A 21430-nucleotide genomic window follows, 5' to 3' on the forward strand; every position below is an offset into this window, starting at 1 on the left:
GATTGGATATGGCTGAAAGTTAGCAAGAATTATTTGTATTATTTATTAAATTTCCCATTTATTGTATTTTATTAACATCTACACCCACCTCAACCCTAAACCCAACCGTCACAGCACTGTAGTTGTACCGAGTATTATTTATGCTATCTATTAAATTACCCAATACATTGCATTTTGTAATGCCTACCCCCACCCCAATCCTAACCATCACAGTAGTTAAAATATTAATTGTTGTTAAATTTGGAAGAAATCGGCACTAGGGGGCGCTTTAATACCTCATATGATGTTCAATGTATAAATAAAATAATTAATACATCATTTTTATTATATATTAGATGCCCTCTTTCAAACAACACTACATCCGAACTGCTTTAATTATTTGTCATTAAAAAAAATTCTGTGCTGTACAAATCTCTAACAATCACAGATATTGCTTATTATTAATTAAAGATTGCTAAATATTAATTGATATTTATTTTTGTTTAAATGTCTGAAAGTGTTTTAAACACGAACCCCAATGTGAAGTAAACCCTGTGAATTGCTGTTTGCAACTTGCATTTAGTTTGGTGTGGTTATGGCTTGTGTTTTCAGAGGTAAATATTACTTCACGCGGGTGGAGGTGAACAATGCTGTTGTCTCATAAATGACAGTAGTCTGTGGTTTAGATCTAGGCTATTGAAAAAGTCACAGAAACCAAAGCCACGTTTCATTCATAGCAGAACAGCACAGCTTTATTTAAAATTGACAGAGGTGTTAACGAGATCAGATCTTATTCCACAAAAAAGGTGGACCTGAAGACACATGACAAATGACTTCTAGCTGTGTGACACCTTATCATGATACCTAATTCATTCCCTAAATGACCATATAAATGTATTGGTAACCCATTAAATTACTGACTAAAATCAATCTGAAATAAAATTCTTTTTAATACACATCAACAAACAGCATTCATAAAACAAAACTGAAACGACTCCTCTGTTTACTAGCACGCTCCGCAAGTTATTCTCACAGCTTATTGCCCGTATACCTCGGGATCGTCTCAAAACCGCTACTTTTAAGATGGTCAGCCGACCTCAATCAAGCCCAAAACAAAGAACACGGAAAAAACGGAGTAGGCACTTCTGTTTTTTTCCACTTTTTCAGGGCCTTTGTGGGCAAAAATCTGCATTCCCACAATATTTGCGCAAAGGGAGACCAGTTCAAACAAAGGTAATAAATAAAGCTGAAATAAAACATATGAAGTTCTGCTTCCGTGTTCCTTTGTGTTATAAATTTAGTAGATGCGGCTCATAGATGAATAACTGAAGAGTTAGTTTAAGTTTAAGGTGCTGACTTTCTTCCAGTGTTAGAGTTGAGATTAAATGGGAGAGCCCAGACCATATGGATACTCAGTGTAGATTTCGCTTGAAGACTTCTGAATGTTAAAAGGGGCATTACGGACCCTTCCAGGGGCTGAGAATGGGAAGGTTTGTTGGTTAATAATAACTCTTCAGTCCATTCTGTGTTCCTTTATCTCTTTTCCAATCCTTTATCTCTACATGGTGCTTGCATAATGAGGATGAACTGAGGTGGAAATTCTTGTTGACTTGAAAGTAATACAGAATCCATATTTACTGCTAGACATGACAGAGTCCATCGTCCGTTCGCTTTCAGCCCCGTCCACCAGAAGTCTTCCTTGAAAAATCTCTTTGTGGCACGAGTGAGGCGTTTTCCTTGAGCTCTTCCTGGTATTCCTTTCTCTTTCTTTCTCTTTCCTTATCCGTCTTGGGAGGTGAAAGGGTGAAGGGTGGGATTTTAGGGAGGAGAAGGTGTCGTGGTCTCTCATGATGGAGTGTTGACAGGCCTTTAGTTCCCACAGCAGCTTCGAGTGGACTGTGCGTCTGGGTCCTGCAGGTTCACGCCCCTGTGTCGCGCAGCATGCGTAGGGTTTTGGGTGTCTGTTTTTGGCATTTTTTTGCTATTGAGAAATAAACAAGAGTTGAAAAGTCAAGAGGCTGAGTTACATTCATTTATGCCATGAAAATGAAAGTCATCTCTCTGGCTGTCTTTAATAATTCAGGTTATTTTATCTAAAATGGACTGGAAATTTGCTTTCAAGCTTTCCCGCCATCCAGTAACAACTGAAAGGAATAAAAAAGTACCTGTCCTACATTTGTTTGTTACTTTCTGATAGTTTTACTTTTAATTCAGAAGAAAAATTTACACTACTTTCATTTCATTGCAGTTATAAAGGGTTATGTTACAAGCATGATAAAAAATATTAGCTGCCCCAAAATGTGTGTGTCATTTCAGCTTAAAACACCCCACTCATCATTTAATTATTTGTGCTGGGGATGTCCAGGAAGCAAACAAAAACCTTTGCAAATGAGAATCTTTCCAGATCAGAAAAGTAAATATTACAGCTTGTGCCCAAACAACGGCAACCTCCCGCTCTCCGTCATGAAGCAAATACAGAAGTAACTGAAAATGCAGTTCAATGAAATTCTGTCAGTCCTGGCTCCATATGGAGCAAATTTCTATTGAGCCCACTGTTAAAATGGCCAACTTTACAGCAGAAAAGAAGGTGTTTACAGCCTGGTACAAAGAACGATTTTGGTTCATAAAGGTGGTCCCGCTCCCCATCTCCACCAGAGACGCGCGGCGACCAGAAGAGACCACATCGCTGAGAGATCTTCATCCAAGAGACCTGGAGCCAACGTGTAAATATTGTACATAGTTTCTTAGTAAAAGATAATAAAGATTATAGCTGCATGAACTGTGTGGACTGGTTAACCTTCACTCCAGCAGTGCAACACACACTAATTAATTCATTAACACAATATTATGAAGTTTTGATTTAATTTAGGAAAAGAAAACCTCTTCTGTGCTAAAATCGGATGTTTTTTCAGCGTTCTTACTTCAGTCTTTAATGTCAGTGTAAAGTGTTGAGTATACTATTAGTGCTCAGTCGTGTTTTTCATAGTTACCAGTGCTGATGGAGTTTTTTTTTTTAAAGCGTCATATTCTGCTGGAAACGTTTCATTTTAATGGTAATGTCCCATAAGCTGAGGTCTTGTGAGTGACTTCCCAAGTTGGTCAAAGTCTACACCGGTGACATGCTCATCTACTCCCAGAACCTGGGAGAACGAAATGTTGCAGCTCGTCCGGTCTTCAATGATGAGCCCAAAAGAGGCCACTTCACAGAGCCAGCCCAATTAAGGCTTAAGAGAACTGAGAGGCAGGACAAGATGGCGGGCTGGACTTGCTTAACTTTAGATTTTACACAAATCTCATTATTTTGTTTTTCACCTAAAATAGTAATTAAAACATCCAAGATGTGTTTTGCCTCATCAAAATGTGGAATTTGATCAGCAAACTACTCGTTCTAGGACAACTATGCCTTCGTCTAAATGACTTGGCTTCAAGTACGATGCCAGACGATTCAGAAATAAAAGGTACTGACTGCACAAACAGATAAACAACATGATGCATCTCATTTCACCACAACTAAAGGCAGCGACAAAAAAAAAAGTCAAGCTCTCACTGACTTACTGTCTCATATGGTGTCGAAGGTCCACTGATCGTTCTTGAAGAAGGGGTGACATTTTATTTCATCCACTCCAGTCCGGCCAAGCCTCACCTCCCTGAACATAGCACAACACTGGTCAGCAAAACAAACAGAGAAGCGCTAATCCGTTAAATGACCATAAACCAAGAACATCCAACAGCACAGCATGGAGGAGTGGAGCAGTCAGAGAGACATCCAAAAATAAGGACCGTTCACTCCCCCTTCCTTTTACTTCATCTGCATTGAGGCGGTGCAGCAGTTTGGACTACCACGTGTGGGACATTCCAACAGCCTGAATGCAAAGGGAGGAGTGTGTTTGTGTGTGTGTGTGTGTGTGTGTTTACATGAAAACATTGAGAGAAAACATTAAGCCCCTCTCTGTATGTTTGATCAGGAATGCTTGTATGTGGGCATGTGAGAGAGGAGAAAGAGGGAAGGAGAAAAGAGGAATTCAGATGGAAGTTGTCAGGCTGGAGGGTGAACGTCCATGAAGCTGATATAGTAAAAGCAGTAGGAGATGAAATGTATGTTTTATTAGGGACTTTATTTATATAGAGCTTTTAAAGGCATAACATAAATAAAGATCATCTTGTATGTTGTCTTTACATTTTATCTAATTTAATTCAATTAAAATGTTGATATGGCTTAGTAAGTTTTTTGGCGATTTGGTGCTTAAGAAATATTTCTTGTGATTATTATTATTATTATTACTATTCAGAATTATATGTATATTTTTAGAATTTTTCTAAAACCATTAAAGAAAAAAAAATCTTATTGACCCTAAACCTTTAAAAAAAATAGGGAACATTTCATAAACACTGATAAAACTTTTTTTTTTCACTGATAAAACTATTTATTTATATTTTAGGTATGTGTAGTAATCAGGCTTAGATTATATTAACATTGTTGTATTTTGTCAAATATACACATAATTTACTAATTCAATCAATCAGAACACTACAAAGTGTCAACAACAACACTGGGTTGTGCCAACAAAACTGTGTGTCAATTATGCAGGGCTGCAAAATTATGAGAAAAAAAAATCATTGAATACCTTGAACGGTTTAATAAAGATTATTCATTTTTTTATAGCCAACATTTGTGTTTGGGGAAATGGATCATCATATTCTGGCTACAGAGACAAAATATGTTTTTCCATCACATTAGCTGAGAATAAACTAAGCAAAAACTGCTAATTTTTCTCACTGAAGCTGCTAAATTAATCTCCTTTTTTTCTGTGCCTGGTAATTTATGGCAAGAAAACTTGACTGTTTTCAGTAATAACAAATCTTAGGTACTCTGTGTTTACATTATATATGTTATAAACTACAGAAGAAATCTGATCAAAATGTGTAAAAAATTGTCAAGAAAATTTACTTTTTTTTTTTTACAGTGAAGCTAATTTCAAATTGAAAAAATAATAAATTAATTTCACTACCAGCCGACCTCTAAAAACAAACAAGTAAGGTTTTATTAAGCTAGTGTGTCTAGTAAAAGCAGTAGGACATTAAAGTTTTATGAAAGACTTATTGTATGAAGAGCTTTTAAAAGCATCAAATTAATATAGACTTGTATGTTCTCCTTTAATTAAATTAAAAAATATATGATTTGGTGTTTATGAAATATTCCCTGAGATTGTCATTTTGGAAAAAAGTACATCGATAGGGAAAAATAGGGAAAATGTCATATGATAACAACGATAACAAATCTAAGCTACCCTGTGATTATATTAAATACGTTATAAACAGGGCTTGACATTAACACATTAACAAATGCGGGTAGATTTCAGCTGTGGCGGGTTAGACAGCCACTCCCACTAGCCACTTTGAGAATACATGAGAGTATTGTTTTTAAGTGTCAACTGTGTATAAAAAGTGTATGTATAGCTATATTTTGTTTGCTTTACACATTATTTAAAATGTGTTTCTAAGTAATAATTAGTTCGGTGCAGTCAGAGAAAAACTTTGCAAATCCTTAGTGTCGAGCCCTGGAAACTCATGTGAAATAAACTATTTATAAAAATAAAACTAAATTAATTGCATAGTGACACTATAAAAATCACATCCCATGTACTCATGCTCATTGAGCAAGGTCATAAACAACACACAAAAATATTAAATGAACAAGGAGGCATGTGGACACAAAGTATAAATTAAGTAAAGTTAGCATGTCAAATTCAAATTTATGAATATAAAATATATTTTTCCAACATTATAATTGTGGCTAGTGAAAATGGCGAGTGGCTAGTAATGTTGGAAAACTCCTAGCCACTGTGGCTGGTGATCAAAAAAGGTAATGTCAAACCCAGGTTATAAACTCCAAACTACAAAAGAAATCTCATCATGTGTGTAATAAATTGTCCTGAAAATTAGCTCTTTTTTACAGTAAAGTTAAATTCAAATTAATAAAAAAATTAATGTTACCAGCCAACCTCTAAAAACAAACAAGTAAGGGGATATTAAGCGAGTAAGAGTCTGAATTTTACAAGAAAAAAAAAAAAAACTCAAATCAAACTTTCATTTTCTCAGTCTCACTTGCTACTCAGAAAGGCACAGATGAGGTCTTTGCCATCCTTTGACATTTCAATATCATCTGGGAAAGTTAAGATGTTCTTGTGATCCATGATCTTTCCATATGTGCCCACCAGAGACTCGGAATGAACTGGAGTGTCGCCTGCCCAGATCGACAGAAGAAAACATTTGATTATGAGAACACTGAAATAAAACTTCAAGAGATGCATATGAAGCTGACACTTCTCACCCACTAGAAGCTCATAAATGAAAACACCAACAGACCACCAGTCACACTCACGACCGTAATAACCAGTCCCTCCTTGAGACATTAAAACCTCTGGAGAAATGTAATCAGGTGTCCCAACAGCAGTGTTCACAGCGTACCATACCAGTCTAAACACACATGTAGACACATGGATATAAACATTACTGGCTGAGTTAATGTAGCTGAAATACAAGTATGTTTAAAATTTTAATTATTTACACAATTTATATTCATTCAATTCAAGGACTGCATTGTATAATCTAGCCACAAGATGGCAGCACTAACATCTGTCATAACCGAATGGAGGCTTTCTGTAACGTACGTTAATGATGCTGCAATGTGTGAGGTGATAATTGTAAATCTCTACACTACAAAATCTTAAAGAAACTCTCTCATTCTCGGTCATGTATAGTACATCTAAACACACCAACTACTAGTGTATGATATTTATCGTTTTCAATAAAATTGTAATTGTATTGTGGGCTGGCATTACAGAGAGCTTCATTCAATTGAGAAAAACAAACAAAATCACGTCCTGAGAGTCCAAAAGCATTTAAAACTATTGGAAAGCAGTCCCAATGACAAATAGGTGGGTTAAAATATCCCTTTATGGGGTTTTGTTTATAAAATGTGTAAGGTTTTGTGAAATAATACAAGCAAGTTAACACAAGCAGGCTTTCCTGAACATCCATTAAAACACAATAATGCGAGTTCTGTTCAACAGATCAACAGAAAATACCAAACAAAGCTGAAGCAAAAAATGTGCATCTTAGGAGAAGAGTTTGTGTGTGTGTGTGTGTGTGTGTTTTGCACTTCAATCTGTTTTAAATAAATCATCAACAAAGACAGTCACTAATTGCTTCGTTTCTAAATGAATCAGCCATTTTGAATAAATTGTTTGAATAAATGTTCATTGAATCACTTATAAAAACTGAATAAATTCTAAACTCCACACTTCCCTAATATTAAGTTTGTGAAAAACAGCATGTGACCTTTTACATCCGAATTAGTAGTAGAAATTAAGATGCAGGGGCAACACTGTGGCTCAGTGGTTAGCACTGTCGCCAGTAACAAGGTCGCTGGTTCGAGCCCCGGCTGGGCCAGTTGGAATTTCTCTGTGGAGTTTGCTTGTTCTCCCCATGTCCAAAGACATGCATTACAGGTGAATTGAATAAACCAAATTGGCCATAGTGTATGTTTGAAGGAGTGTGTATAGGTGTTTCCCAGTACTGGGTTGCAGCTGGAAGGGCATCCGCTGTGTAAAACATATGCTGGCTAAGTTGGCAGTTCATTCCGCTGTGGCGACCCCTGATGAATAAAGGGACTAAGCCAAAGGAAAATGATTGAATGAATCAGGAGGCAAAAAGTACCAGAATTATCAATTAATAAAGTGTGGAATTAATTCATTTACTATCCTATGAGACGTGATGACGAAAGGTTAACATGACAGTGACAACAACGTCAATGCAGTAGCCTGAATTTCATTCTCACTTCCACTATTCTATTTTATTACTGTCAAGACACAACTTAGAACTCAAACGAAGTACCGATTTAGATAGTAGCCTAGTATTTTTGAAAAGGAGAAAGAGACTTGCTGTCACCTGCAGTAGTAGTGGTGTCACCTAGTGGTCATATCTATTAATCCATGTCAGGCCTAAACTAGCCAAGGTATCAGCACAAAAGCACACTAAGCAAAATATTGTTCAATGAGATTATCAAAAAAAGGAGAGAAACATTTTTGTTAGTATCACACCCCCTTAAAAGACACTTCAAATGCACTTACCACACACCGAGTCCATCTTCATGCATGTGCCAAAGTCTGCAAGTTTGAGGTGTCCATTGCGGTCCAGCAGCATGTTGTCTGGTTTGATGTCTCTGTGGATGAAGCCCAGAGAATGGATGGCGTCAAGTGTCAGCACCACTTCTGCCGTATAGAATTGAGCCCATTCCTCTGGGATGTCATAGTTGCTGGTCAGATTCACCAGATCTCCACCTGGCATGAACTCCATCCCCAAATAAAGGTACTTTTCATGTTGGAAAGCACAGCACAGCTATGTGGACAGAGAGATAGAGTGGTGAACAGAGAAGTCACAATATATTTCAGTAATCAATAGCAGTGAAATTTAACAATACTTCATTTCAATTGCAGCAACCCAGCTAAATTAAATAATAAGTAATGTGATATTAAACACAGACTTTATTTAATCGTTTAAATATTTATTTCATAATTTAAATACTGTTATTAAAGAACTTTTAATGCGATCAATTACATAATGTAAATAATAAAGTTAAAATATAAAAAAAATTATAAATGGAATATTAAATGACATTTTAAGTATGAACATATACATACACAAAAACAGTTGTGTCAAGCAATTAATCATAATTAATCAAACCCAAAATTAAAATTTGCATCTTCATAACATGTACATCATTTTTATATTTATTTATTTATTTATAATTTGATGTAGATATAAATATTTCATATGAAGATATAGAGTTTCTCAAATATATACACTCCACGAAAATGTATTATGTAAATACAAACTTAATTTTCATGTGATTAAGCATTTGACAGCACTAATAAAAATACAGCTAGCAACAAGTTATTTAAATGATGTTATACTTAAAATCAAGTTTAACTTTCTTTATTTTGGTTAGTTAACATCAACATTACAGCAGCAGAAATATTAGGCTTCAAGGTCTAATGAACAGGTCTGTAGTTTTTGTCGTCCTTATTTACATGAGTACATAACTAACTGACTACAATATGGGCTGGTGCATCCTGTGAAATTCAAGTGTTCAAAAACAGCCAGTCAAGACTATTTTCTCAGTCAGGTTTACATTTGACTATTTATACTATTTTATGCTATTTAAGTGAATTACTAGTAGTTTTAGTAATTTAACATTATTATTTTTAATCTTTTACCGGCCCATGCCTAATCCCAAACCAGGGTTTTTTTAAAAGTACAAATTATTGTACCAAGGCTGCGTTTAATGGGTAATACTGAATATATTATGCCAAATTAAATGTCAAAGTAGAATTTCACATTAAGCTCTATTTTAGGATCACAGTGGAACCCCAAAAATAAATTAATTTTGTTCAAAAATAGGTCATGGGTTTCAAATAATTAAATTTTTCAACAGGGTGTGTCTTAACAGTAAATGACATTGACCAGAGTTTAGTGCCCTCTGCTGACCAAAATCAGACATTTTTTAAATTAATTTTCATTTACAACGTTAATACTTTGTCACCATCCTCCAAGCTTGATTTGATCACTTATTTCACATTTAATTACTTAAACTAGCATTTTATAATACTATAGCTTATACAATACCCATAATGAGTACAACCTGAAATATTTCTCAGAAAATATCTTGCTTTTAAATTATTTAATTTCCTATAAAATGCAATAGCCTATTTGTGGAAATCTGGCTTACTCCAATGATACAGCGGTCAGTACAACATGCTAATTGAAACTATTCTAACAAAATGATTTTGCTGAATTTGTTGTAAATATACACAATAGATAGCAGTACAGCCTAAATTACATATTTTCAAAAGATTATCATTCTGCCTACCTGCAGCGCACGAGGTTTCTCGGTTTATCCGCGGTAAATCCACTTAAGCACTATACCTATTCCATTTATAACACTGCAAACTTGACTTCGCAGGCCGATTATCTTTAAACCCAAAAGGCATTTATTATGTGTTATACCTTGACTGCTGCTGCATAATGGAACGTTTCTCTACACAACTGTAAAAGTGCGCTTTTTAGCTAAATGAAAGCAAACTTTCAAAGGGTTCTGCGTTTTGTCAATTTTAGCTTAATCGCAATAATATTAATAATAATATTAATAAATACATTTAAAATATTATTTATATTGTAACCTACTGTGGGACTGTGCAGTAAACTATTTATTTTTATTAAAACATTTTTATTAGGCTACATCTTCCCGAATAACTAATAAATGACTGGCAGTTGCGTCTCTGCTAAAATTAATTTAACAGCAAATTTCTTATGTGTTTTTTTCCCTTTTAGAGCTCAAGAGAGTTGTGTTTAAATAATTAGTTAACCAAAACATGTAATGAATTAAGCTGCTCCTATCATGTCACCCATTTTCTCCCTTGTGAGTTGAGTGCGCCTCCATCGCCGTGTGCGCGTTTTAAAGGCTATTTACGGGCGCACCAGACCTGACGCGGGGACCGGATCTCTGGACTATAGGACTAGCTTTAATCTCACCAATTTTCATAATTCAATTGCTATGTCATATATTTTAAAATATTTAGATGTGTGTTCTGACGGTTGGAACGACGGGAGTGTTAATAGTTAATGACAGAAAGAATTTTGAGTAAACAATCCCTTATGAAAATTGGGATTGTTGGCACATTGGGGCACAAACTCTTTCTGAGGGGGCAATGCCTCCCTTTGCCCCCCCCGTAGCGCCGGGCCTGACTTCCTGCCTCTCCAGCTACAGTCCTGATCACATCACCACCAGGGGCGATTTTCATACTGTTGTAAAGAAACACTTGGACATGTGATTATGACATTTCAGGAACGTCTGGGACTGGGAAGTAAAAAACATAAATTTTTTTCCTGTGTTTGTAATTTTCCCTCTCTGTTATTTTAATGATATATTTTTAGTTTGTTAATCAGATTTGTCACATCACACTTTTTGTTTATTTTATTCGTTTTGTGGCTTTGCCATTCAATTTTAAATACAAATCTGTAAACTACAGTTCAAACATTGATATGATCCTGGAGTCAGTTTTTATTATAAAAAGTTTATTTCATATTCATTTAATGTTGAAGATATGCACAGCTTTTTAAATAAACTTGAAATATTGCATCCTAATTTCCTCTATACACAGTATATATGTGTATAAATGAGCCTTACCACAGTCAATAAGACGAGCTCTGTACAACAATATCTTTTGGTCTAGATTATAGACTTTTATGTTTTCAAATACATTTTTTACTATTTAGTTTCTGTTTCCCTTTCTGTTTATTTGTTGGAGAGCACATTGGTCAATGAAAGTGGTTAATATTTTGTGATAGCTTAAAAGTAAACCATTAAATAAAATGTAAATAAATAAAATTGCCATAGTCAAATAAACCAATATGTTTTAGGTCACGCATATTTACATATTTTTTATTTGGCATGGTTGTTTTAAGTTTCTTAAAGCTATTTTAATAATAATAAATAAAAACCTTCACTCAGAATGAATGATTAGCACTTCCCTGACCTAATAAGCTAATAGCTAATCAAAATAAACTGTTGTATATTTAGCTTTTTTAATCTTATTAATGCTGGTTGTCGTTGTATCTGATACTGGTTTATATTTTTGATTTTTGATTTTTATTTTTTTTTGGAATGTATTTTGGTTTATTGTATTGCTTATAGCATTATTATGATTAATAATTTTAATAATACTATAAAAATATTAAATCACCCAGTCAGTGCAGGAAAATTATGAAAATTTAAGTATACAAAGCATCAAAAGAACAATGTCATTGCTAAAGTCCCGGTTGGTCTGATATAGGCCTAGTTAATTATGAAGTAAATATAGAATCGAGAATATTAGTTCAGTGTTTTTTTTTTTTTTTAATGAAACGCAAACCATCCCAAAAGCAAACAAAAATCAATGGTAATATTCACTAACATGACCAGATTTCTGAAACCTGTGACGATTTTCAGTGGTCAACATTCGTCCTATAAAAAACGCCCATTTATGCTTATTTTTGATTTTTTATTAATATAAGACCAGCATTTTATTGAATAATCATAATTTAGAAATTTAGCTACTGCATTTAATAAAAACTCAATTATAAAAGCACAGAGTTCGTGCTGATTTCATTAATTCACTGCTGATATTAAATATTGTTTACATTTAAATGAGGCTCGTCATTCTGTCACTACAGCAACTTGAGGTGATCTTTAATATACACAGCTGGTTCTGACCCGATCGTCTCGCAACAAACTCTCGACAACTTTTGAAAAGTTTGATCAGTTTCTCTACTTTGGAAAGTTGTTCTTGGGTCATCTTGATGGAGCAGCGTCGCTCAAGAAGAACCAGGGCTCTCCCCGCACACACGAGTCACTTCTGGCTACAGGGCGTCTCTACCGTTGAGCAGCTCGCAGCGGCGGTAAGGTCAGATCACACCTACAGCTGCATCTCTGACCCAGCGCTGAAGAAGCGACACCTGATGAACGCGGCGGCCCTCCCTGTCCTCCGTCCCGCAGCAGCAGCAGCAGCATCAGTGTCTTCCTCAGTGAACGAGTGTCAGCCGGAGCAGCAGCTCTCCATCCACGGCAGAAGCGTGCAGGACTATCAGCACATCTTTCGCTCCGTCGTGGAGACCGGCTGCAGCCGCTACCGCTTCAAGCGAGGCCTGGGGATCAAGCAACGGCTGTGGGAGAAGCTCCACCGGCCTACGCTGCTGGAGACCGAGCTGCCTGATGGACGAGTCTTGATCACGGAGAGCAGGTCCAGCGGAAGCAGCAGCGCTCCTCAAATCCACGTGGACATCAGTGGAGAGCCACTACCCGAGGAGGAACCCCGAAGAAAGAAGCCCAGACACTGAGCCATCATAGTGTCCCATGAAAGATCAAGGGCACGTATGTACATACTGTATATAGTTATAGAGTAAGTCTTTACATTAAGTTTTCTTTTCATTCAAAGTTTTTATCACTCTGCTGAATGTTTTGATGGTTGCTGATGTGGCTCTTGGGTTCTGGTTGTCAGGTTGTTTTGGAAAGTTTTCTGTGTTTTTGACATGCGCTTTGCAGGGTTTTCTGAGCGGTCTCTTAGTGTTGCTGGTCAGTTGCTGGACTCCTCTGAGTGTTGGTCGGTCAGTGATAGGTTAGTATAGGGTAGGTTAGGTTAGGGTCCCTCACATGGTTTGCAGCTTGACGTGCTGTGAGGGCTTCTGTGCATCAGTGATGCTGAGAGCTTCACCACTGGTACTTCACAAGTACTGGCAGGGTCACCCATAGTGGACAGGTCTCAGCTGAGATGCCAGACCAAGACAAACCACCTGATTGTGGACACCTGATTGTGGCCTGATGTTGCAGGGAATAGATCACAGTCTTAGCACAATTGCCTGCATGGGAGAACTTCAAAAAGGTTTTGTATGTGTAAGGAACAAATGCACCAGTGGGACCATGTTAATAACTTAGAGGAATAAATTACCTAAAAGATTTTCTCGGTCCGGCTTATTTTAATAATAATAATAATAATAATTCCTTACATTTATATAGCGCTATTCTGGGCACTCAAAGCGCTTTACACAATGGGGGGGATGTCCTCATCCACCACCAGTGTGCAGCATCCCCCTGGATGATGCGACGGCAGCCATTTTGCACCAGACCGCACACCAGCTGATTGGTGGAGAGGAGACAGTGATGAAGCCAATTGAATATGGAGATGGTTAGGAGGCCATGATTGACAGAGGCCAGTGGGCAGATTTGGCCAGGATGCCGGGCTTGAACCCCTACTCTTTTCGAAGGACATCCTGGAATTTTTAACGACCACAGAGAGTCGGGACCTCGGTTTAACGTCTCATCCGAAAGATGGAATTTTAGCTCCTATCCTACGTTAACACACTTAAACCGACTAATTAAAGCGTTATTAGGCTTACCAGAGCGTTATTAGGGTTTAAGGTGTCCACTCTAGACAGGTGTAGGCTTACATAGGTGGTCCTCTTGGACTGGGTTTGTTTGGACACCTCATGCCCTAAAGGGTTGTTGTTGCTAGATTGGATATGGCTGAAAGTTAACAAGAATTATTTGTATTATTTATTAAATTTCCCATTTATTGTATTTTATTAACATCTACACCCACCTCAACCCTAAACCCAACCGTCACAGCACTGTAGTTGTACCGAGTATTATTTATGCTATCTATTAAATTACCCAATACATTGCATTTTGTAATGCCTACCCCCACCCCAATCCTAACCATCACAGTAGTTAAAATATTAATTGTTGTTAAATTTGGAAGAAATCGGCACTAGGGGGCGCTTTAATACCTCATATGATGTTCAATGTATAAATAAAATAATTAATACATCATTTTTCTTATATATTAGATGTCCTCTTTCAAACAACACTACATCCGAACTGCTTTAATTATTTGTCATTAAAAAAAATTCTGTGCTGTACAAATCTCTAACAATCACAGATATTGCTTATTATTAATTGAAGATTGCTAAATATTAATTGACATTTATTTTTGTTTAAATGTCTGAAAGTGTTTTAAACACGAACCCCAATGTGAAGTAAACCCTGTGAATTGCTGTTTGCAACTTGCATTTAGTTTGGTGTGGTTATGGCTTGTGTTTTCAGAGGTAAATATTACTTCACGCGGGTGGAGGTGAACAATGCTGTTGTCTCATAAATGACAGTAGTCTGTGGTTTAGATCTAGGCTATTGAAAAAGTCACAGAAACCAAAGCCACGTTTCATTCATAGCAGAACAGCACAGCTTTATTTAAAATTGACAGAGGTGTTAACGAGATCAGATCTTATTCCACAAAAAAGGTGGACCTGAAGACACATGACAAATGACTTCTAGCTGTGTGACACCTTATCATGATACCTAATTCATTCCCTAAATGACCATATAAATGTATTGGTAACCCATTAAATTACTGACTAAAATCAATCTGAAATAAAATTCTTTTTAATACACATCAACAAACAGCATTCATAAAACAAGACTGAAACGACTCCTCTGTTTACTAGCACGCTCCGCAAGTTATTCTCACAGCTTATTGCCCGTATACCTCGGGATCGTCTCAAAACCGCTACTTTTAAGATGGTCAGCCGACCTCAATCAAGCCCAAAACAAAGAACACGGAAAAAACGGAGTAGGCACTTCTGTTTTTTTCCACTTTTTCAGGGGCTTTGTGGGCAAAAATCTGCATTCCCACAATATTTGCCATCCCAGTGCTCAATCATTCACTTTGTTGATTAGTGGGTGCTTGAATATTTTTTGTTGCTTTTTAATAACACATATTGAGACTGGTGTTGTGTGACTTCCGCATCCAGACAACTAAATGTGTAATGATATTTTGCAATTAATCATGAAGCAAAATGATTTTGGATCAGTCTGATTGGTGCAAATATATGTAATAATTTGTTGACTCTCAAACAGTAGTTTACACAAAGCTAAAAGAAGATTAAGAAGGCATCGTAGAGCTCGCTCTTGTTTTGTGAACATCAACACTGAACTTTGAGGTCAATGCTGTGGGGAGAAGGAAATGGGATAGGGAAGACAACATTGACTTTCTATAATACTTTATGGGTCATAGATGAATGACGAGCTGCGCAAAGGGAGACCAGTTCAAACAAAGGTTTAAAAATAAATAAAGCTGAAATAAAACATATGAAGTTCTGCTTCGGTGTTCCTTTGTGTTATAAATTTAGTAGATGTGGCTCAAAGATGAATAACTGAAGGGTTAGTTTAAGTTTAAGGTGCTGACTTTCTTCCAGTGTTAGAGTTGAGATTAAATGGGAGAGCCCAGACCATATGGATACTCAGTGTAGATTTCGCTTAAAGACTTCTGAATGTTAAAAGGGGCATTACGGACCCTTCCAGGGGCTGAGAATGGGAAGGTTTGTTGGTTAATAATAACTCTTTAGTCCATTCTGTGTTCCTTTATCTCTTTTCCAATCCTTTATCTCTACATGGTGCTTGCATAATGAGGATGAACTGAGGTAGAAATTCTTGTTGACTTGAAAGTAATACAGAATCCATATTTACTGCCAGACATGACAGAGTCCATCGTCCGTTCGCTTTCAGCCCCGTCCACCAGAAGTCTTCCTTGAAAAATCTCTTTGTGGCACGAGTGAGGCGTTTTCCTCGAGCTCTTCCTGGTATTCCTTTCTCTTTCTTTCTCTTTCCTTATCCGTCTTGGGAGGTGAAAGGGTGAAGGGTGGGATTTTAGGGAGGAGAAGGTGTCGTGGTCTCCCATGATGGAGTGTTGACAGGCCTTTAGTTCCCACAGCAGCTTCGAGTGGACTGTGCGTCTGGGTCCTGCAGGTTCACGCCCCTGTGTCGCGCAGCATGCGTAGGGTTTTGGGTGTCTGTTTTTGGCATTTTTTTGCTATTGAGAAATAAACAAGAGTTGAAAAGTCAAGAGGCTGAGTTACATTCATTTATGCCATGAAAATGAAAGTCATCTCTCTGGCTGTCTTTAATAATTCAGGTTATTTTATCTAAAATGGACTGGAAATTTGCTTTCAAGCTTTCCCGCCATCCAGTAACAACTGAAAGGAATAAAAAAGTACCTGTCCTACATTTGTTTGTTACTTTCTGATAGTTTTACTTTTAATTCAGAAGAAAAATTTACACTACTTTCATTTCATTGCAGTTATAAAGGGTTATGTTACAAGCATGATAAAAAATATTAGCTGCCCCAAAATGTGTGTGTCATTTCAGCTTAAAACACCCCACTCATCATTTAATTATTTGTGCTGGGGATGTCCAGGAAGCAAACAAAAACCTTTGCAAATGAGAATCTTTCCAGATCAGAAAAGTAAATATTACAGCTTGTGCCCAAACAACGGCAACCTCCCGCTCTCCGTCATGAAGCAAATACAGAAGTAACTGAAAATGCAGTTCAATGAAATTCTGGCAGTCCTGGCTCCATATGGAGCAAATTTCTATTGAGCCCACTGTTAAAATGGCCAACTTTACAGCAGAAAAGAAGGTGTTTACAGCCTGGTACAAAGAACGATTTTGGTTCATAAAGGTGGTCCCGCTCCCCATCTCCACCAGAAACGCGTGGCGACCAGAAGAGACCACGTCGCTGAGAGATCTTCATCCAAGAGACCTGGAGCCAACGTGTAAATATTGTACATAGTTTCTTAGTAAAAGATAATAAAGATTATAGCTGCATGAACTGTGTGGACTGGTTAACCTTCACTCCAGCAGTGCAACACACACTAATTAATTCATTAACACAATATTATGAAGTTTTGCTTTAATTTAGGAAAAGAAAACCTCTTCTGTGCTAAAATCAGATGTTTTTTCTGCGTTCTTACTTCAGTCTTTAATGTCAGGTGATCCTTCAAATGTCAGTGTAAAGTGTTGAGTATACTATAAGTGCTCAGTCGTGTTTTTCATAGTTACCAGTGCTGATGGAGTTTTTTTTTTCAAAGCATCATATTCTGCTGGAAACGTTTCATTTTAATGGTAATGTCCCATAAGCTGAGGTCTTGTGAGTGACTTCCCAAGTTGGTCAAAGTCTACACATGTGACATGCTCATCTACTCCCAGAACCTGGGAGAACGAAATGTTGCAGCTCGTCCGGTCTTTAATGATGAGCCCAAAAGAGGCCACTTCACAGAGCCGGCCCAAGGCTTAAGAGAACTGAGAGGCAGGACAAGATGGCGGGCTGGACTTGGTTAACTTTAGATTTTACACAAATCTCATTATTTTGTTTTTCACCTAAAATAGTAATTAAAACATCCAAGATGTGTTTTGCCTCATCAAAATGTGGAATTTGATCAGCAAACTACTCGTTCTAGGACAACTATGCCTTCGGCTAAATGACTTGGCTTCAAGTACGATGCCAGACGATTCAGAAATAAAAGGTACTGACTGCACAAACAGATAAACAACATGATGCATCTCATTTCACCACAACTAAAGGCAGCGACAAAAAAAAAAGTCAAGCTCTCACTGACTTACTGTCTCATATGGTGTCGAAGGTCCACTGATTGTTCTTGAAGAAGGGGTGACATTTTATTTCATCCACTCCAGTCCGGCCAAGCCTCACCTCCCTGAACATAGCACAACACTGGTCAGCAAAACAAACAGAGAAGCGCTAATCTGTTAAATGACCATAAACCAAGAACATCCAACAGCACAGCATGGAGGAGTGGAGCAGTCAGAGAGACATCCAAAAATAAGGACCGTTCACTCCCCCTTCCTTTTACTTCATCTGCATTGAGGCGGTGCAGCAGTTTGGACTACCACGTGTGGGACATTCCAACAGCCTGAATGCAAAGGGAGGAGTGTGTGTGTGTGTGTGTGTGTGTGTGTGTTTACATGAAAACATTGAGAGAAAACATTAAGCCCCTCTCTGTATGTTTGATCAGGAATGCTTGTATGTGGGCATGTGAGAGAGGAGAAAGAGGGAAGGAGAAAAGAGGAATTCAGATGGAAGTTGTCAGGCTGGAGGGTGAACGTCCATGAAGCTGATATAGTAAAAGCAGTAGGAGATGAAATGTATGTTTTATTAGGGACTTTATTTATATAGAGCTTTTAAAGGCATAACATAAATAAAGATCATCTTGTATGTTGTCTTTACATTTTATCTAATTTAATTCAATTAAAATGTTGATATGGCTTAGTAAGTTTTTTGGCGATTTGGTACTTAAGAAATATTTCTTGTGATTATTATTATTATTATTACTATTCAGAATTATATGTTTATTTTTAGAATTTTTCTAAAACCATTAAAGAAAAAAAATCTTATTGACCCTAAACCTTTAAAAAAAATAGGGAACATTTCATAAACACTGATAAAACTTTTTTTTTTTCACTGATAAAACTATTTATTTGTATTTTAGGTATGTGTAGTAATCAGGCTTAGATTATATTAACATTGTTGTATTTTGTCAAATATACACAGAATTTACTAATTCAATCAATCAGAACACTACAAAGTGTCAACAACAACACTGGGTTGTGCAAAACTGTGTGTCAATTATACAGGGCTGCAAAATTATGAGAAAAAAAATCATTGATTCAACGGTTTAATAAAGATTATTCATTTTTTTATAGCCAACATTTGTGTTTGGGGAAATGGATCATCATATTCTGGCTACAGAGACAAAATATGTTTTTCCATCACATTAGCTGAGAATAAACTAAGCAAAAACTGCTACTTTTTCTCACTGAAGCTGCTAAATTAATCTCCTTTTTTTCTGTGCCTGGTAATTTATGGCAAGAAAACTTTACTGTTTTCAGTAATAACAAATCTTAGGTACTCTGTGTTTACATTATATATGTTATAAACTACAGAAGAAATCTGATCAAAATGTGTAAAAAATTGTCAAGAAAGTGTACTTTTTTTTTTACAGTGAAGCTAATTTCAAATAGAAAAAATAATAAATTAATTTCACTACCAGCCGACCTCTAAAAACAAACAAGTAAGGTTTTATTAAGCTAGTGTGTCTAGTAAAAGCAGTAGGACATTAAAGTTTTATGAAAGACTTATTGTATGAAGAGCTTTTAAAAGCATCAAATTAATATAGACTTGTATGTTCTCCTTTAATTAAATTAAAAAAATATATGATTTGGTGTTTATGAAATATTCCCTGAGATTGTCATTTTGGAAAAAAGTACATCGATAGGGAAAAATAGGGAAAATGTCATATGATAACAACGATAACAAATCTAAGCTACCCTGTGATTATATTAAATACGTTATAAACAGGGCTTGACATTAACACATTAACAAATGCGGGTAGATTTCAGCTGTGGCGGGTTAGACAGCCACTCCCACTAGCCACTTTGAGAATACATGAGAGTATTGTTTTTAAGTGTCAACTGTGTATAAAAAGTGTATGTATAGCTATATTTTGTTTGCTTTACACATTATTTAAAATGTGTTTCTAAGTAATAATTAGTTCGGTGCAGTCAGAGAAAAACTTTGCAAATCCTTAGTGTCGAGCCCTGGAAACTCATGTGAAATAAACTATTTATAAAAATAAAACTAAATTAATTGCATAGTGACACTATAAAAATCACATCCCATGTACTCATGCTCATTGAGCAAGGTCATAAACAACACACAAAAATATTAAATGAACAAGGAGGCATGTGGACACAAAGTATAAATTAAGTAAAGTTAGCATGTCAAATTCAAATTTATGAATATAAAATATATTTTTCCAACATTATAATTGTGGCTAGTGAAAATGGCGAGTGGCTAGTAATGTTGGAAAACTCCTAGCCACTGTGGCTGGTGATCAAAAAAGGTAATGTCAAACCCAGGTTATAAACTCCAAACTACAAAAGAAATCTCATCATGTGTGTAATAAATTGTCCTGAATATTAGCTCTTTTTTACAGTAAAGTTAAATTCAAATTAATAAAAAAATTAATGTTACCAGCCAACCTCTAAAAACAAACAAGTAAGGGGATATTAAGCGAGTAAGAGTCTGAATTTTACAAGAAAAAAAAAAAAAAACTCAAATCAAACTTTCATTTTCTCAGTCTCACTTGCTACTCAGAAAGGCACAGATGAGGTCTTTGCCATCCTTTGACATTTCAATATCATCTGGGAAAGTTAAGATGTTCTTGTGATCCATGATCTTTCCATATGTGCCCACCAGAGACTCGGAATGAACTGGAGTGTCGCCTGCCCAGATCGACAGAAGAAAACATTTGATTATGAGAACACTGAAATAAAATTTCAAGAGATGCATATGAAGCTGACACTTCTCACCCACTAGAAGCTCATAAATGAAAACACCAACAGACCACCAGTCACACTCACGACCGTAATAACCAGTCCCTCCTTGAGACATTAAAACCTCTGGAGAAATGTAATCAGGTGTCCCAACAGCAGTGTTCACAGCGTACCATACCAGTCTAAACACACATGTAGACACATGGATATAAACATTACTGGCTGAGTTAATGTAGCTGAAATACAAGTATGTTTAAAATTTAAATTATTTACACAATTCATATTCATTCAATTCAAGGACTGCATTGTATAATCTAGCCACAAGATGGCAGCACTAACATCTGTCATAACCGAATGGAGGCTTTCTGTAACGTACGTTAATGATGCTGCAATGTGTGAGGTGATAATTGTAAATCTCTACACTACAAAATCTTAAAGAAACTCTCTCATTCTCGGCCATGTATAGTACATCTAAACACACCAACTACTAGTGTATGATATTTATCGTTTTCAATAAAATTGTAATTGTATTGTGGGCTGGCATTACAGAGAGCTTCATTCAATTGAGAAAAACAAACAAAATCACGTCCTGAGAGTCCAAAAGCAATTAAAACTATTGGAAAGCAGTCCCAATGACAAATAGGTGGGTTAAAATATCCCTTTATGGGGTTT

At 36.4% G+C, this 21430-nt stretch overlaps 2 protein-coding genes across 3 annotated transcripts; both read right to left on the bottom strand.

Annotated features, from left to right (window-relative positions):
• Positions 1-704: 704 nt before the first annotated feature.
• Positions 705-12818, bottom strand: LOC101882911 (rho-associated protein kinase 2-like). 2 transcript variants are annotated; one of them, XR_012385510.1, is made up of 6 exons: positions 12351-12818; positions 8112-8379; positions 6315-6456; positions 6085-6223; positions 3535-3626; positions 705-1960 (listed from the first exon to the last, which is right to left on the bottom strand). XR_012385510.1 is itself a non-coding variant. In XM_073912871.1 (5 exons), the coding sequence occupies exons 1-4, from the start codon at positions 12372-12374 to the stop codon at positions 3539-3541; spliced, it is 519 nt and encodes a 172-aa protein (XP_073768972.1). In that variant the 5' UTR covers positions 12375-12818; the 3' UTR covers positions 705-1960; positions 3535-3538. The 2 variants fall into 2 exon arrangements, 1 of the variants encoding a protein (XP_073768972.1); XM_073912871.1 differs by lacking the exon at positions 6315-6456.
• A 1972-nt stretch (positions 12819-14790) lies between these two features.
• Positions 14791-20915, bottom strand: LOC101884483 (rho-associated protein kinase 2-like). Its single transcript, XM_073912878.1, has 4 exons — positions 20795-20915; positions 20569-20707; positions 18029-18120; positions 14791-16439 (listed from the first exon to the last, which is right to left on the bottom strand). The coding sequence occupies exons 1-3, from the start codon at positions 20874-20876 to the stop codon at positions 18033-18035; spliced, it is 309 nt and encodes a 102-aa protein (XP_073768979.1). The 5' UTR covers positions 20877-20915; the 3' UTR covers positions 14791-16439; positions 18029-18032.
• Between the last annotated feature and the right edge of the window lie 515 nt (positions 20916-21430).

Source organism: Danio rerio, chromosome 9 (genome assembly GCF_049306965.1).
Source record: "Danio rerio strain Tuebingen ecotype United States chromosome 9, GRCz12tu, whole genome shotgun sequence".
NCBI classification, from domain to species: domain Eukaryota; kingdom Metazoa; phylum Chordata; class Actinopteri; order Cypriniformes; family Danionidae; genus Danio; species Danio rerio.

Coding starts and splice junctions, on each gene's coding strand:
- LOC101882911 (XM_073912871.1), bottom strand. CDS start 12,374: ATGACCCAAGAACAACTTTCCAAA. Junction 6,224..8,111: donor GAAGATGGACTCGGTGTGTG/GTAAGTGCATTT, acceptor CGATCTGGGCAG/GCGACACTCCAGTTCATTCC. Junction 3,627..6,084: donor TGTGCCTTTCTGAGTAGCAA/GTGAGACTGAGA, acceptor TGCTATGTTCAG/GGAGGTGAGGCTTGGCCGGA.
- LOC101884483 (XM_073912878.1), bottom strand. CDS start 20,876: ATGTCTCAAGGAGGGACTGGTTATTACGGTCGTGAGTGTGACTGGTGG. Junction 20,708..20,794: donor CATTTATGAGCTTCTAGTGG/GTGAGAAGTGTC, acceptor CGATCTGGGCAG/GCGACACTCCAGTTCATTCC. Junction 18,121..20,568: donor TGTGCCTTTCTGAGTAGCAA/GTGAGACTGAGA, acceptor TGCTATGTTCAG/GGAGGTGAGGCTTGGCCGGA.